This window comes from Pyxicephalus adspersus, chromosome 3 (genome assembly GCF_032062135.1).
Source record: "Pyxicephalus adspersus chromosome 3, UCB_Pads_2.0, whole genome shotgun sequence".
In the NCBI taxonomy this organism is placed as follows: Eukaryota; Metazoa; Chordata; class Amphibia; order Anura; family Pyxicephalidae; genus Pyxicephalus; species Pyxicephalus adspersus.
Genome location: NC_092860.1, coordinates 12627099 through 12643835, shown reverse-complemented (window position 1 = coordinate 12643835; position 16737 = coordinate 12627099). Strand labels below are relative to the sequence as shown.

General features: G+C 39.9%; 2 protein-coding genes across 4 annotated transcripts in view; both read right to left on the bottom strand.

Moving 5' to 3' along the window:
• Positions 1-498, bottom strand: part of LOC140325662 (glycogenin-1-like) — a 13118-nt gene extending 12620 nt beyond the window's left edge. For both annotated transcript variants that reach the window (XM_072403612.1, XM_072403613.1), the window contains exon 1: positions 289-498. The gene's annotated coding sequence lies outside the window, so the exon portion shown is untranslated. The remainder of the gene's footprint in view (positions 1-288) is intronic.
• Positions 499-8036: 7538 nt separating this feature from the next.
• LOC140325661 (protein MTSS 1-like) overlaps positions 8037-16737 on the bottom strand; it is a 99357-nt gene continuing 90656 nt past the window's right edge. Inside the window, exons 11-14 of one of the 2 annotated variants that reach the window (XM_072403610.1) lie at positions 15436-15555; positions 14927-15071; positions 13046-13072; positions 8037-10826 (exon numbers count right to left, since the gene is read on the bottom strand). In XM_072403610.1, coding sequence (XP_072259711.1) covers positions 10087-10826; positions 13046-13072; positions 14927-15071; positions 15436-15555 — 1032 coding nt within the window. In that variant the 3' untranslated portion in view covers positions 8037-10086. The remainder of the gene's footprint in view (positions 10827-13045; positions 13073-14926; positions 15072-15435; positions 15556-16737) is intronic. The other variant, XM_072403611.1, reaches the window with a different exon arrangement.

Genomic DNA, 16737 nt, shown 5'->3' with positions numbered 1-16737 from the left:
ATGGAGTGAGATCATTATTCTGACACTCCCCCTAATTCTGATTTGTCACTTTTGGGAGGAGGACCCCTGCACAGACGCCGCACCCCATTCCCACCCCCTGATAAATGCCAGCACAGCCCCATGTTAGATGTCACCCACTGATACCCCCATGCTGGGCACTCACTGGCAGCTCCCTGCCCCCTCCAGCATGCAGTGCCGCACACAGCTGATTGGTTTATAGGGAGGGAACTGCAGTGACAATCTTTCCATGCAATCAGCAATCATACGATTCTTATCTGGCCCGGAGACCTGCAGTGCCGGAAGTCCTCTGGATGCCCTTGTGCGGGGGTCGCGCTGGGGACACCGAGGGGGCGCAAGGCTGCGGTCACACGGCTCACCGACTCCTGTGACGTTCCAGCTGGTGGGCGGGGCTGGTGATAGTAGGCTGCGTGGAATGACAGAGGGGCGGAGCAGTCTCAAGGGGGTGTGGTCAAAAGCATGGCACAGTCTGCAGTCACCTGATCTGATTCTCAGTGCCAGGTTCAGTCCCTACATAGTAATAATACTAAAGCGAACCTGTCACCAGGAAAGGGTAAAGTACATGTAAACCCCACCTGGATGCCAGTTTGTACAATACTAATATTCACACTTTGATCTCTTGCAGCCACTTCCTGTGCACATGTCTGGACTCCTGATGGTGACAACAGTGGATCCTTCCTGTGTAATGTGGTTATCAAACTGCAAGTGCTCATCTCCATAAGCCTACCAAGCCAGAGCCAACTTACTGGCCTGACCTCACTGAAGTAGGAACAACATCCAGGTCACTTCTCCGCCCCCTGCCTGCATTGGACAAGGAGTCATCCCATGAGATAAGGTGAGGCAATTCATTGGTGCAGTCACTTGCATTGAAAGCCTATTGATTTTATTGGAAGCACATAAGAACATATGGAAATATTTTACTTTTCAGGGGCTCCAGTGGTGCCCCATGGAAGGTATGGCATACCATAGAAAATAATCATCCATGGCATGGTCCCCCATGCTGATCTCCTGAAAATTAAAATAATGCCATGGCTGGCTTCTGACAGGGAATAGGGGTCAGTTCTGCAGCTTCAGCAAGTATATGATAGTTACAGGTCGTCTCATTGCACACCTCAGTTTTAGATGAGCGGCTCTGATGAAGTAGGGTGCCCAACCTGAGCATTGTGGGCTGATCAGCCACAGAAGATGTTCAGAAAATACATTGAAGTGTATGTAATCCCCCTAAAAACTGGATATATCGGCTTACCTGCCCTTAGATGTGATGGCTGCATTACTTTTCTTCTTCTTGATGTTTTACAGTATCTCTAAAACAGCAGCATTGTCACCCAGGTTGCTCCAAAGTGTACCTAAACTCAAATAACTTGGTGACCAGGAGGTGACAAAGTGAATAAATCACTGGTTCCTGGTGGCTGTTGTTCTAGCTCTACACTGTACAGTACATGCACAAAGCATGCAGAGGAGCTTGGCCTGGTGCGACATACACAGCCATGCATCATCAGTGGCCTTCCAATGGCTGAAGAGGACTGCCGTGCTATTGGAAGTCCGCCATGGAGTCGGAAATGAGGATCAGCACTACACTTATATAGGTTCAGGGTAAAATGTTATTACAGGGGCACAGAGATGGTTTATTACCAACAACAACCTCCCCTATAAAGAGTTCAATTCTATTTGCATTCCTCAGCCCCTCTAGAATTGACTTTTGTTTCCACTAGGCCCTGAAGAGTTGAGACATTTTGTAGCCCTGAGAAGCACGGAGGCTTTTACCCGGATTCCCTAAACACCAAGCGGGGCTATTGTTCCTTATCCTATATTTAATAAAAGATTGACATTAGATCAGTGTTTCTCAAGCATGATTCCTCCAGGGTTCCCCTTTGTCACCTTTCGTTCTAATGGCTACTAACGTTTTGGAGCTAGATAGAGTGAATCTCCCTAATGAACACAAAAGGGTTGTATTTATACATTTTTCACCCATCATTTCAGCTGAATTTTTGTGCAGCACCCTTTAAATCCCTATACATTGCATGTTACAATACATAATAAAACTTATTCTGCCACCTACTGGCCAATGATCAGAAGACCTGACAAATAACAGCTCTGAAATAAAACTATTCAGAAAGGAGTGACAGCCAATATACATCACTGCATATTTTTATCTATACAATGTAGATAGGAGCATATATATGTATTTGTGGAGCGAGAGTGTGTGTGTGTGCAAGAACCTTTGCATGATGTTACAGACAAACTATTTCCAGAATTGGACGAGGTAATTCCAATAGTGATCAGGTTGATAAATGAACACAAGTGGTAAAAAGTAAAATGATGGATAGAATATCCCTATTTTGTGCTTGCACACTGCACTACACATTTCCTCTCATCTCTGAATCTGTTTTTTTAGAGGGTCAATCAGATGTGATCATTGACACACAAAATAGATGACCAATTATGTTTCCAAATATTCCAACAGTGGTAACCATGTGTCTACATGAGCAAGAAGGAGTTTTAGTTCCAGATGGGCAACTGTACAACCGTCATCTGTTACCAGGACACTAAAAAAGCAAGTCCTGGTTGTGTGGATCGGTTTACAGCTTACACTATGCAGTAATGTTCAGTTCAATACAAAGATCACACTTATAATTTACTCTCATTAAACAGATTACTTTAGGAAGGATATCACAGACTCATTCACTTATCACATCGACACAATAATGGCACAGCCGCAGTTTCTTTTTTCATATTCTTTAATTTAAGGCTATAGGAGATCACTTAAGGCATTATTCATAAAAAATAATAAAACAAAAATATACAATTTACAGAACAATATAGAACTTCCAAACCATAAATGCTCCAAAAATCGGAATGATAAAACTCTTGTCTGCAATCTATGACTAACGAATGGAAATGAACTGCTTCTGGTTTTAGATTTTTCCCATCCACACAAAGATGATTGAGGGTGCACCAATCGCAACTGCAGTGGAAAATTTAGGATGGGCTTTCCATAGGATAGCACTGTGGAAATTAAAGTGTGTGTCCAGCTCCAATTTTTTTGGTTGATTTTGGATTGAGTGGGGAGGGATTATTATGCCTTGTTGAGGTGACTGCTATCCGGGGCTCTGTTAGAAAGATTTCACTGGTTTTGCATTTACAACAGTGCCAACCAATAGGACGTGTGGGAAAATTTGGCAACAGTCAAGTATGGAAGATTAGGACCGGTCAGATTTATTATGTGTTGCCGTTTGACATCATCTCCACTTCCTGTGTGACAAAACAATTGTGCAAGTGTTGGATAATCTAACAGAACCCCAGATAGCAATATAACCAAACAGATTGTAATAGCATCCAAATAAGTTCTGATTGGACTTGCACTTCAAACTTGACAAAGATGGACGTGCAGGGTTAGATAAATGCAAGCAATCTGAGCAATTGCTCATGAATACAGAATAGCAGAGCAGTGATTTTCTGGCACACCAGAACACGTCTGCACCAGATCTTCCTTTCTAATATTGGGAATAGAGCCCCCCCCCCAATATTCTGATGCTGAAGGTTACTGAAAAACACGCATACTCAAAGCAAACCAAGCGCGCATGTTTACGTACCACTTTCTATGGGGTGGGTGTCATGTGATCAGATTTTACATGTCACCATCCCCTAATCTCTATAGCCAACTTTACTCGGGGCAGTGAAATGAATAAATTTGTAAATAGACGCTAAAGATCATTTTGCATTTTGTTCCCACAAACAGTTCAGTTCTAGAATATGCATTCTTGTGGTCTCCAGTTAGCAACGAGCAAACTTTGAATGATTCTTATGGAGGATACTTCTAAACAGGAGGGTGGGTGCTATGGGTAAACTGATGACTTCAGCATCCCGCCTATAGAATGATTGGACATGATGATGCCCCAAGTTATTGGCAATGCAATGCCATTGGTTATAAAAGTATGGCAACATCCAAGCAGTCAAATAATTTTAGATGGGTATCGTTCACATATGGTCATGTTAAGCTGGGGGTGGATGCATTGTGGAGAAGAAATGGAACCAAACACTTCGCTCATGAGCCTAGATGGAAATTGGAGGTGGCACTTGTCCACCATTAAAGTTTGTTATGTGGTTTAAATGTCCCACAAGTATGAATTATGAACTATGAACTGGCAATGAAACCATAAAAAGAAATGGAGAATGTTGCAGATTAGGAAATAAAAAGAGCAAACGCTCCCCATGGGGGGTCATTGACAGGTAGGTCGCCATCATGCACCAATAATGGGTGGGTGTGTGAGAAATGGTGGGGGAACTGACTTGGCTCTGAAGGATTCAGTTCTTTCACATATTTTCTCCGACAGAGAGCATTATAAATATTAATTGTGTTGGAAAAAGGAGAAAAAAATAATGATTTATGGCAATTTCCGGGAAATTAGACATCCTGCATCCAATAATAACCCGTACATCAATGGGCAGTGTAGGATAAATCCCTCTAAGGAAAAGTCCAGAACTGCCATGACTATTATCGGTAACCGTACAAGGCCAGGATGCTGAAAGAATCATCTCACCACATTTGAAAGTCTATACATCACTACCGGGGTAAAACTCCATCATCTGCATTGCTGATGGTTAGGTGAAAAGCTACATTTGTATTGTTTGCTCTGAACCTGTGCTTTAAGTTTGCAGACCAAACCAACAGGTTCATTTTAATGCTGTCACGCTGCTGCAACCTATACATATATAGACCATTCTCTGCAAAAGAAAACCCTGTTTTTGTTCTTACACACACTTACAAAGTGCTAAGAATCTTTAAGCGCCAGGGCTGTCACATGGGATAAAAGGGACAAACCAGAATGGCAAATACTTCCACTTTATCTCTTGATGGCCAATTGGAGCAGATGTATAGGTTGCAGTAGCATATAGCATTGAAATCAACGTTTTGCTTTGGGGGTCAAACCACTTAAAACTAATTTCAGATAGGGGGTGGGTTCTGGTTGATTGTAACCCCCAGTCAGCTTCTTATTTGTCTTGGAAGTGCCAGAGGCAAGAATTACCATACCGACACCACCAAGTCCAGAGGATAAGGCTTACAAGGCTGTCCTACAAAGTCACATCGATGCATACCATCCAAGCACTTGATGACACCCCCCCCCACCACAAAAAAATGCAAGTTTAGATGGAGTGACCCTTTGTGAACTTAGCTTTACCCTAAACCACAAGACGGCCAATTTCAGTTTCATGGGATTTGGTGCGGTGAAAACGTGACCTCAGATGTTTCAAACTAAAAACGGCACTCAAAATATTGAATATCTTAGACTGATACCCAGACCTGCTGAGCCATTCTCATAATAATAAAGAAAAAAATATATATTTTACAAATATTATCTCGGCTCTCTGAACACATTCTGATCTTTTTTTTTTCTATCAGAGCTCTATGAAGATCAGTTTTCTCTGTACTGTCTTATATATATTTCTCCAATTGAAATCAAAGAAAAAAACAAAACAATTCTAAACATTAATTAGCAATCTTTGTCATAAAGTGTTTCAAATGATCTCTGCTCTAGACTAAGAAATATTTTTACATCTATTCTTTTTAAGATATAACCCCCCCCAATCAAAAACAAACAATATAACTACAGTAGATGTGTATTTTTCCTTTAAGTTAAAGCAGAACTCGAGGCAAATATAAAATACTTATCTGCTAACGCAGCAAATTAAAAATTAAATTACATTTTTCATTAAATACTGCTAATTACCTGGATTCTGTCTTTAGAGTAGCTTCCCATAAATTGCTGTGCACTAGAAATTTGAAAGGGGGGTATTCGCTTGCTTATAGCAAGGGTTGGTTCCTAGCAGAGGGTAATGCCAATCTTCGGGCCAATGGGCAGGCTTGGAGGTGGGAGATGACACAGCAGAGAACAAAATAAGGGATGGTTAATGGTAATGGCATTCCGCAGACCAATAGGGCATGGAGGCCACACAACAGAGAAGAGTTGGGTAATTACAAGGTGGCAATGCCAATTCTTAGACTAATTGGCACGCCTGGAGGTGGGGAGATGACACAGGTGTTGTTCCATTGCAGGATTGTAATTAATATTAATTCACCGACCAATGGGCAAACCTGAAGGAAGGACTTGACGCAGGGAAGTGCAAAGTAACAATCAGTGGCTTCACCCATTTGGCTATTAATGGTGGCACGGGTGTGTGCAAACTGCAGGACTAACTGAACGAAATTACAATAAATTTGGCAGCTACCACAGTCCATGTATGTGTCACTGAACTGTGTATATCTCTATTCGGCCAGAGTTCTGCTTTAAATATTAACAAGCTTAATAAAAAATAATATACAACGATAATCTCAGCAAAATGCCTTTAACCCAATAAAAGAACAAGGACGGGGAATACTCCCAACATTAGAAATAAAAGTCATAAAATATATTTACATGAAAGAAGGAAAGCGCAAAATCTCAAACACATTATACTTTACAGAAGGATTGGACATAAAAACAAATGAACAGGATCAGTGAGTGGATTTGCTCCATTTTGTTTTGGGTCAGAATAGGAATAAAGCTTTTTATGGAGGGAAGATGAGCAATAGTAAAGACTTAAGAGCTGTTAGCAGTATTTGCAACTGGCCATGTAACATCTCCCTATAGCAATAGCAGCTAGTTTTTTGGTGGCAAACAAAATCCTTTACAGGGACCTGATACCTTTAACAGTCAGTGTAATGATACCTTGATAATTGGTTACTCCTTGAGGAGGTCCGGAACCAGGAAACTCTTTGGTCCAATGGTGAAAAATGGAAGTCCCGTTAGGTTAGTATATTACAGTAAAGTGGTTGGGGATTGTGACATGTTGTGAGTGTTGTATTAGGTAAAGGCTTGTGTAGGTTATTCGGCTCCCATTGTATTGGGAGGAAAGAAAACATTTTACTTATTTTGGGACTTTTTTTTAAATGGACCCAACCCAAATGTGAACACTTTAGCAATGACGGAAAAAGAGTTGTAGAAGGCCTATCCCGGTGGTGCTCCAAGCTCCTTCCAGTGTTGACCAGCATTGGAGAAGCATTTCTCCAGGTATATGCCTTTTCTTTTATTTATCTATTCAAGCAAGACGGCTTTGTTTGGAATAAACATTTTAGAACGGGTCCACTTAAAATTCTCAGAAACAGATTCATAGAAACTGCTTTCTAGGCTTTTTCTACCCTCCTGCAAAAAATACCTATACCAATGGTATTATATTAAAACATTTAACTTTATAAAACAAGTTTACCTATTTAACAGCGACCTGATATCAGCTTTGGGACCACTGGCATATAAACTTCTGTATTCAAAGGATGAAAATTACAGTGATCATCTATATCTCAGAGAGATTTCGCTGCCACAGTATGTGGTTCAGCATCCTACCAAGCGTGCGAAAACAACTGGCTCTTCAGCGTCTGCTATACCTGGATGAAACTGGAAATTTGGGGGGGTTTATCTTGCAGCCTTAAGTTTCCCAGAGAGAAATTAATAACAATGACACGTGTGTGACCTCAAACAAGTGAACTCTCTTCTATGGCACCTGCTGCAATGCCATCCTATCCCACTTACTAACCTAATAAAAGCTGTACTTTGATGAAAAGTAAAAAAAAAAACTTCCCTTGATCTGAGCCTTTTCTATGACACATTCAGCGATGTAAGGAAACACTGATCGGCACTGCTCACATGACTGTCCTATAGCAGGCCAGGACTTGCCAATATACCTACTTACCAATATACCAGGTACAATTTCAAACTAAAAAAAAAAGGGTAAAGTAGCAAAGTCTTTGGTAAATAAGCCCAAAGGGTCCTGTGTTCTGGAACTAGGGGTAAGGAGGAAATGCTCTATATAGCTACGTTCCTGCCATCATTCTTCTACAAGAATCTAAACATAAATGATGACCTCTGTTTTGTCAGATCATTTTATTGCCCTCCTGGACAATATTGGGCCAGACCATTAACAATATTCTAAACAATATTAAAGCCTACAAATAAAAGTGCTGTCAATGGAAGTACCTGAAAGTGTTTGTTTTCCATATGTCTCTCAGGTTTCAAACTGTCCAGCATTGCCAGGTAATCATACCCTAGAAATAGACAATATGCACTATGAACAGCTTACAAAAAGGATGAGAAGTGCTGTTCCACCATCCCGGTCCTATTAGAAAGCGGCAGGTGTGGCGGTGACCAAGGAAAACAATATTTGGCAACTATAAGTTTCCACATTCACCCTTTAGCTGAGTGAGAACTACTACCATATCATAAGGTAAGGTGCCAAATATAAGAACAGAACTATACTTAAATCCTGGGGGTTGCCAAGTTTTTATAATCTTCCCACTATTAAGCTCTGCTTAAGAATGCAGAAGCTGTGAACATGAACTGTCCCCTCTTATGATTGTATATTCCTGATCACACATTGCTATGGTCAGCAAATGTCCCTCTATTCAGATTATGGCTTGACTTAAATGATGCAATTTAGTCAAGAGGTCTCTCTATCCCACTGCTCAATATGAAAAGCTTCAGTGAGCCCAATAGTGAAGCTCGCCCAATAGTGAAGCTCATATGAGCATTATTATCTTTCCAAGTACATATGTAAATCCTCAAGGCAATAGAGATAATCTTAAGATATGTATCCCGCTCATGGGTTTATTATGGAAGACGTGCCTTCCATATAATAAGACAAATGCAGGTTTATAAACGTGGAACTAAATTCTCACTAAATTGGAAAGGCCCCTGAAATGTAAGTAGCCCCCTGGTATCAAATCAACCTATTTTATACCTATTTAAAACTAGAACTTAAGTGTACCTGTACTGTTCATAAATCTAAGCGGTTCCCAGGATTCTAGGACTCAATGTGACAGAGGTTACCAGGTAAAGCTGTGCTTTTCGAGGGGGCACCAGTGGACATCACAATGTTTCTATACAATTTTTTTTCAATGTCCCCCAATATGACACCGCCATGTCCTGCTGATGCTGAAATCAGAACACAATGGGGACAGGGCTACTCAATACCCAGGAACAAAATGTGGGCTGATGGCACCCTATGCTTGCCTAGTGTCCACCGGATATATCTTGCTTTAAGAACCTTCAAGCAAGTGCTTATTTTAAGAAGTCATTACTCCTGACAGCACATTTTGCAAGTGCGTGGACAAATCTGAAAATAACCACAATGCACTGCAACAATCCAGAGAGTTTAGTTGTGGCATTTAATGACTTCTCACAACTACTAATAAAACTAAAATTACACTTAAACCTAAAAACAAAAAGCTAAACTTATTTTCAGAACTTCTGTAATAACCTGTAATCCTTTTTTTAAAACAAAATTCCCATGGTCATTGTCACACCAAGCTGAATTCTCAAATCGGGTTCAAAGTGGGAGTGCTTTCTTATAGTTCTTAAAAGAGAGACAAAAGAATGACAAACTTTTTTGCAGTGTCTGTTTTATCAACAAAAGCCCTATTAGCTTACTAACATAGTTTTAGCCTGTTTTAGTAGGTGGCTGAAAGGAAAAAACCTCTGCAGGTTCAGACAAAGCATCAGTGCCATACAGATATATATCTATGTATATAAACAAGGGGGAAATTGTAAAATTATCTTTAAAAGAAAAGGTAGAAATTGCCACTTTTAAGGTAGGTAATGGGAAATATTGATATTTTATTGGGGAACTTCCATTACTTCCAGATGTTTGTAAAGCCTAAACCTTCTGAGATCAGTACATGGCCAGCATTTAAAGAGAAGTTATTTTTGCTCAGTGGAGATACATCATAAATAGACTGCTTTACATGGGTCAAGGCACTTTGCTTTGAAATCCTTTGAAAGCCTGAAAACTAAACCAACCCATAGCAAAATAAGAACTGTAAGATGCATAGCATTAAAAGAAAAGCTAAACAACCCAACAAAACACTAAGGAGTAAATAAAAGTACAGAGCGGACACTATGAAGAATTTGAATGAAGGGCAGCTAGCTGAGCTGATGATGTCAAACAATGGGAACTCCGGTCTTTAGAATAAAATGAACATTGTCTGTTAAGGAAAAAAAAAACAAAAAACAAAGGAAAGTGTAGGGCCCGGTCCCTGTCTCATTTCATGAGAGGTGCTGACCGATCATTGCTGATTGTCTTTCGAAGTTTCACTCCTCGTTTGATCATTGACAGCATATCGTTCTGAGGTGGAAAAGTCTCATTATTTACACAAGCTGGATCTTCTATGCTGCTTGACTCCAGTGGCGCACCTGGGGTGATTGGTTGGGGTTCGTTGGCTGGTGCGTTCTCTACTGTGACAGCACCGCTTCCATGGACCACGTGTGCATTTTGTGGCAGTGAATTAACACTTTGAGAATAGGTGTGTGCTTGCTTGGGGATAAAGGCGCAATATGTGGCCTGCATAGCATTAAGACTTTGAGCTGAGCCACACAGACCTTGCCTGTCGTTGGCGTAATTGGGCCTTGGATCTCGAAGATAAGAAAATTTTTCATTTTGTGTCCTGTCTCCGTACGGGCTTACAGGAGTAATTGGTACAGTTGGAGTCTTAACAGGCACCACGGGTGTGCGGATTGGGATGCCGGCACCACTGATGGTTCCCCTTCTCAGTGGTGGCTTGTTGGAAGGATTCCTCTTTATCGTGGCAATGTATGGTGATGGCACCATTGGGTCAGGCTCAGCTAGAAGACTAACTGTCGAAGCGGGCCTCTTAACCTGGAACATTCTTCTGTAATTCTGACTTATGTCACTGTTTCTCGGAATAGTAGATGACTTGTCGAAGTCCAGTTGGTCAGGTTCTTCTGGCTCTCCATGTAAAGAGATGTAATCATAGTCTGCAACTAAGGAGAGATAAAGAAGTTATAAACATGAACTCCACCAACATAACTATTTTACAAAACTAAAAGTAAATTAGATAAAAGCATTGTAAAATCATCACCAATCTCAGCCATAAGCATTTTCACAAAGCTGAAATGTGTTGTAGGACAATCGTCAACTACTTTTGTTAAGCTGGAGTTTTTTGAAACCTCAATATACATATGCCTATATTCTATGCAACCCTTTATCACAACTGCCTATGCAATACCCATACCTAGCTTTAAGCTTAACCTTAAAAACATGATCCAGAAAAATGCTTAGGAACTACATAATATCCACGACTTGTACAGCATTAAACAACTTGACCAAATAGAAAAAACAAATGGCTTTTGTTGGGAGTGGTAATTGATTTGAGGAACTTCTAAGGTGCTAACGATGTAAAGAATTGTATATTTTGAAGTCTTGGTAAAAGAGGTAGATTACAATGAAACCAAGATAACCCTGGACAAAATAAAGGACTTGTGGTGAAAATGTGAGGTGTGCCCAAGAAAGGATTCAATGATGAGGCAATTAGGTGCAAATGGTCCAATAAAGGTTGACAGCCAACATGGCTCAGAAGTACTACAATCTCCTTTTTTCAAGGCTTCCATTTCATGGAAAGAAGTTATTTGATCAATAACTTTGATAATCAATAAATTCAATTTTGGGTCAAGTGAAGTTTCAGCAAGGGTCTATAAATGGAAGGTTTGTCATCTCATCAGATTAAGACTTTGGCATTGAACATGCAGGCCTGCTCTCGGACTGTTCCACTAGGAACTCTACTTCACAGTACCAAATTTCTTGATGTCCTGCAGAAGGGGAATTGGTTATCCCAGAAAAGTGTTGGTTATTCACAATCTAGTGCTTCTTTCCTTCTACACTTCAATAGGAATGATCTTAATTGTTGTGTCTTGTGACCTTTAGGTTTACCACATAAGGCCCATGCTAATAAAGATTCCACTACAATACAACCTTTGCCTGCCATAGTGGGCCTTCAAAGTCTGAGCCATCAGAACTTTCAACCATTTAGGATGTCCTACTCTTTCAGATAAAATCCAGCCTTCATGATATTTTGGCTGCAAAATGCTGATCAGCTTAACATATATAAGGAACACTCATTCAACACTTGTTTAAGTTACAAATTAGGGAAACAAAATACTTTTTCTTTTGAGACTAAATTCTTACAAATCTGATCAATGAACCTTAATTTGATGCAAACTGCCCCTTTAATCGCAAAACCAGCTTCAACCCCCCCCCCCCCCCTAAAAGAACTGTCCTACATCCAGATTGTTAATTTGAATATATTTGTCAAAACTAGGAAGAGAAAAGAAGCAAATGCAACAATTTCAGCTTTTTTTCCCCAATTTTAAATTGTCCATTTCAACCAAAGTAAAAGCATAACAGAAAAAGCCTGTACAGGAAATCTGTGACAGCAAAGGTTTAATTAACAAGCAATAGAAGAGGAGATTGAATTGCTGCAGTCTTGTTGAAATCAAAAGGACAGAGCATCATAATACTAGGTAATTTCTAGAATTGACAGCCCAATCATCCACAATGAAAGCTTGGAGTGAGAAGTGGTGGAGGAGACATAGGTCAGTTACACAAGGAGTGTTATCTACTACCCAGACACAGGGCGCTTTCAAAGCCTGACATTCCCCAACACGCTGCATTTTTCTATTGTTCAGGATCCTAAAAGGAGTCAGCAGCTCAAGCCAACCAGCAAGCTAACCTCTGATTGAATTCCCTCTGGATGATAAGTGTTTTGGAGTTGGACTACCTATGTTATTTCCTAGAGCCTGGTATCTACATTAGGTATGGTATTTAAATTTGCAATTGTCTTATGGCTTCTGGAGGAAATCCAATGAGCCTCAAGTGTGCATTTCCCTTTATAAGCTACATACACTAATACTGGGAACAATATATACTAAATGTACATGCTCTCTGTGGGCCACATATTTACCTTTTATAAGGAAGTGCCTTTTTTGGGCACAGCTTCAAGAATTGGGTCCCCCATAGACTTACTTTTACATAACAAGTATACGGAAAGTATCAAAGTTATAACTAGAAGACAGATGTTGTTGGGAACAGTTTGTTTGGATAAGGAGTTTTTGGCACACAAAGCTGCCACATTGAACAGGCACAACACCAAGTCATACATGATTGGAGCAACTTAGCCCAACCTAATTAAAAAGCAGATTCTTACCAAAAAGAGAGGGGTCCTTCTTTAATGCTGTGGAAAGAATGCACAATTGTTGGTTGAGAGAGAATGAAGGAACTTATCAACTAGATGACTATAATATGCCCTTTGTGTTGCACAGCCTATTCTAGGATAAAGCAGTCGGTTTTACTAAAAGACAGACTACAGAACCTAACAAGGCAAACAACTTGATGGAACCTTGTCTGAATATATGTAGTAGTTCATGAACAGATGGGATCACTTTGAAAAAAAAACACTTTTTTTAATATTGTTTTTATAGGTTTACTGAAATCCTGATATACTCACCTGTCTCCATTCAGTCACGGGCGCCCTTTATTGGCTGGGCTGACATAACTCCCATTTTGGATACGTTGGTGTTTATTTAATCCCAGGAACAGCAGGGTAAACAGAGATGTGCCAGATTCCTGGTAACTAACACAGAGCTATGCATGTGCAGTTCAGAGATTTTGACAGAAGCAGCAAGCAATCAGTCAGGTAAAAATGCCATTGCAGATGGGACATCGCCTGTCACTTTCTGCAATAAAGCCCTACCAGGTCGCAGATTTCTTAAATGAAACTTGCGCTTAACACCAGGGGCTTTATTAGGGAGCTACCCTATTTCCCTGGTCTACAACAGCCTTCATTCACTTCCATTCTTCTGTGACCATTCAGCTGAAAGTGAATTTGTGGGATCAGGTACAGATAATAAATGGAAAAAACTTAACGCAACTGGGTTCCAATTTATCCAAAATGTGTTCAGTGTGGTAGAAGTCAGGGCACTGTGCAATTTGCAAACTGATTGATAATTGAATACAATATTTCAAAAGGATAACAGGTACCTTCTAGATAGATATAGTCATGAAGCAGTATATTGGTGTGAGAAGCCTCTGATGAAAACTGTAAGTTTCTGTCTCTTGGGTTGCATGCTGGTTCTGTGATTTCCAATGACATCATATAGCTTAGCTACACTACCCTAGAAATGTATATGTGTGAATGTAAGCTTTCATATTAGGCTTCTCAAAATGGTACTTAACTGAACAACAAAAATGAAACTGAAATGATGTGCTGTGACTCTAGGTAAGGAGATGACCAGAAGCAGTCAAAAGATGTCCAAGAGTATTTTTTTTTAAGAATTGAAATAAATAGGCAATCGTCTAGAACAGACACATTAGTTGCTCATACCGCCCAAAAAATGTTCAGACAGTCTTGTGATAAAACACCTTTGCAATACACACACAGCAACTTTTTTTTCTTCCTGCTTCGGCTCTGTGTGTCACCTTCCTGCTCACAAGGCTGTTGTTGCTGTTCCATAGTCCAATAAGCAGGCACGTGACACAAGAAGTGGATTTGGCTTGCTTTTGTATCCACACTGACTTATATATGGAATAAATGCAGGTCATAGATGCAAACCAATGCCCATATACATAGGCTCTATTTTACCCACAAACTCCAAAGGTCCAGTATTCAAAATCATCCTTAAATCACTGCTCACGATTGCTGGATAAACCAGCCGCTGGTTTTATTGCACTGTGTTTTCAGCTGACTTTGTTAATTTATAAAAATAGCATTGCGTCTTGTTCACACCAGATGAGTTATGTTTTCATTTGCATTTAGTATTTTCGGATCTGCTGACCTGCATTTTTCCATTCAACACAAGTAAATGCTAAACCCCCATATATATATGTGAATCTAAAGTGTTCAAAAGCATTTTTACTTTTATCTGGAGTGAGCATAGCTAATAACCAAAAAGACAATAAAATATTTCATTAAAAAAAAACAAAAAAAAAAACAACTATATATACACAGTCTTATGTACAAGGGTACAGTGGTTTCAATGTAACCTTATTTCAATGTTTGGTTAAGTTATATATGATCTATATTGCTCACCATGAGATGGGATGGTGTCATCTGAGCAGGATGGGGTGGTGGTTTGTGTGCTGTATCCGCTCGAGCAGTGCAGAGAGTCCCGGCTGAGTTGCATTTCTGAGCTCAAGCCATGACCTAAAGTCAAGCTTAGATGGTCCCGTTTAGGCTGTAAGAAAAACAAGAGGTGTCACTTATCTCAAGATCTGATTACCACTTTTGTACCAGTATACTAAAACTTCTTCCTGATGCACTGAGTGCACTGATGTACTTCAATACTTTGCCTTAGTGTTCTTTATTCATACTGCAGTTGGATTTTGTAGTTTAAAATATAATAAGTTATTAAAATACACTAAACACACAACACACACTTTACAGAAGGAATTTCATACAGAAGGCTAATTGTAAATCAAAATTAGGTGGTAAACACTCCTAAAAATACATTTAATGTTTATTAAAACAGTGCACTAGTTCAGTTTTAAAAACTTTGCTCACATGACAGATGAGTCAACATGCAGATTTTAGAAACTTACTTTAGCCATGACCTGTGGAGGTGGAGGTCGAAAATCCTCATTGGACCGGTGTGTTTGTCCGTTCTCCTCACTTGGACTGCTAGAGGTGGACATCTGTGGATTGTTCCTAATCTTGGGATCCTATAGAGAAAGATTTATTGTGTGAATAATGTCTTTTTCAATGTATCTATGCATGTAAAACAACATTCAAAGTGACTGAATGATGCAAACCATCAGAACAACTTGGCTTTGTAGAGTCATCAATCACAGTACCTGCCTCTGCAACACTTGATGTATTATAACCTAAGTCACAGATGATAACATTTCCTAAGCAGCTGGATCTTGAATTGGGCACCCAAAGTATATGCAAACCTCACAATAAATGTCTATTTGCGACCTTATGGATAAGTAAATATACCAGTTTTGATATATCTAGGTAACAGCAAATAAACTGCTCCTGCCAGAAATTGTGTGGGGCTGATGACCTTCTGGACAGTACTCTACCTTTCCCAATGTCTGAGCAAATTAGATATTCTGTATGCCTGTCCTAGGCTGCCAACCCTGCTACTAAATAGATGCAGGTAGCTTTGTGACCCTGCCAATTTAAAAAAAAAAAATTGGAGAAAGCAGCAGGCAATTCCTTTCCCGTCTCCCCCAGATTTGCTGGGTTTCTATTGATGGCAATACCAATGAACATTGCTTCCTGTATGCGAGTGTTGCTTTAGAAGTGAGATTTTAAAAGAGAATAAAAAAAAGCGAGAGGCATGGAATCCTTTGTTCATGGGGCAAGTGTCAAGTGAGGCTTCATGAGAAGCACTTCCCTTCCCACGTGTGTGATCTCATACTACACCTGACTGAGTGTTTGCTGGCAGTGTGTGCAGCACAGGAAGCCTCTGTCAGGTCAAGTGCTTTTACTGCCTTCTCGCAGACTGATCAGAAACATTCCTACCTACAGAGAGCTCTGTGTGTTTAATCACCAGTGCATGCAATATCGCTATATAAAAAAAAAAAAAAAAAAAAAAAAAAAATCAGATGTTTACCTTTTGAGGCCAAATGTCTGCTATCAGACATAGAATACCTAAATAAAACTGATCTACTGTAAAAGTCAGTTAAACCATCTATAGTTTATTTACTTCCATGAGACTTCATTTTGGCCTTATCGACAAATATTACATACTGCAAATTGTGCAAGAGAGTGCGGGAATGCACACGTGCAGCTTCTTGCTAATATATGCAGTGATTGTTTATATATTCAGAATGTGACAGGAGCAGCTGCAGTTAGATGAGACACTACAGGTTAAAAATGTATTATTGTATACCTCC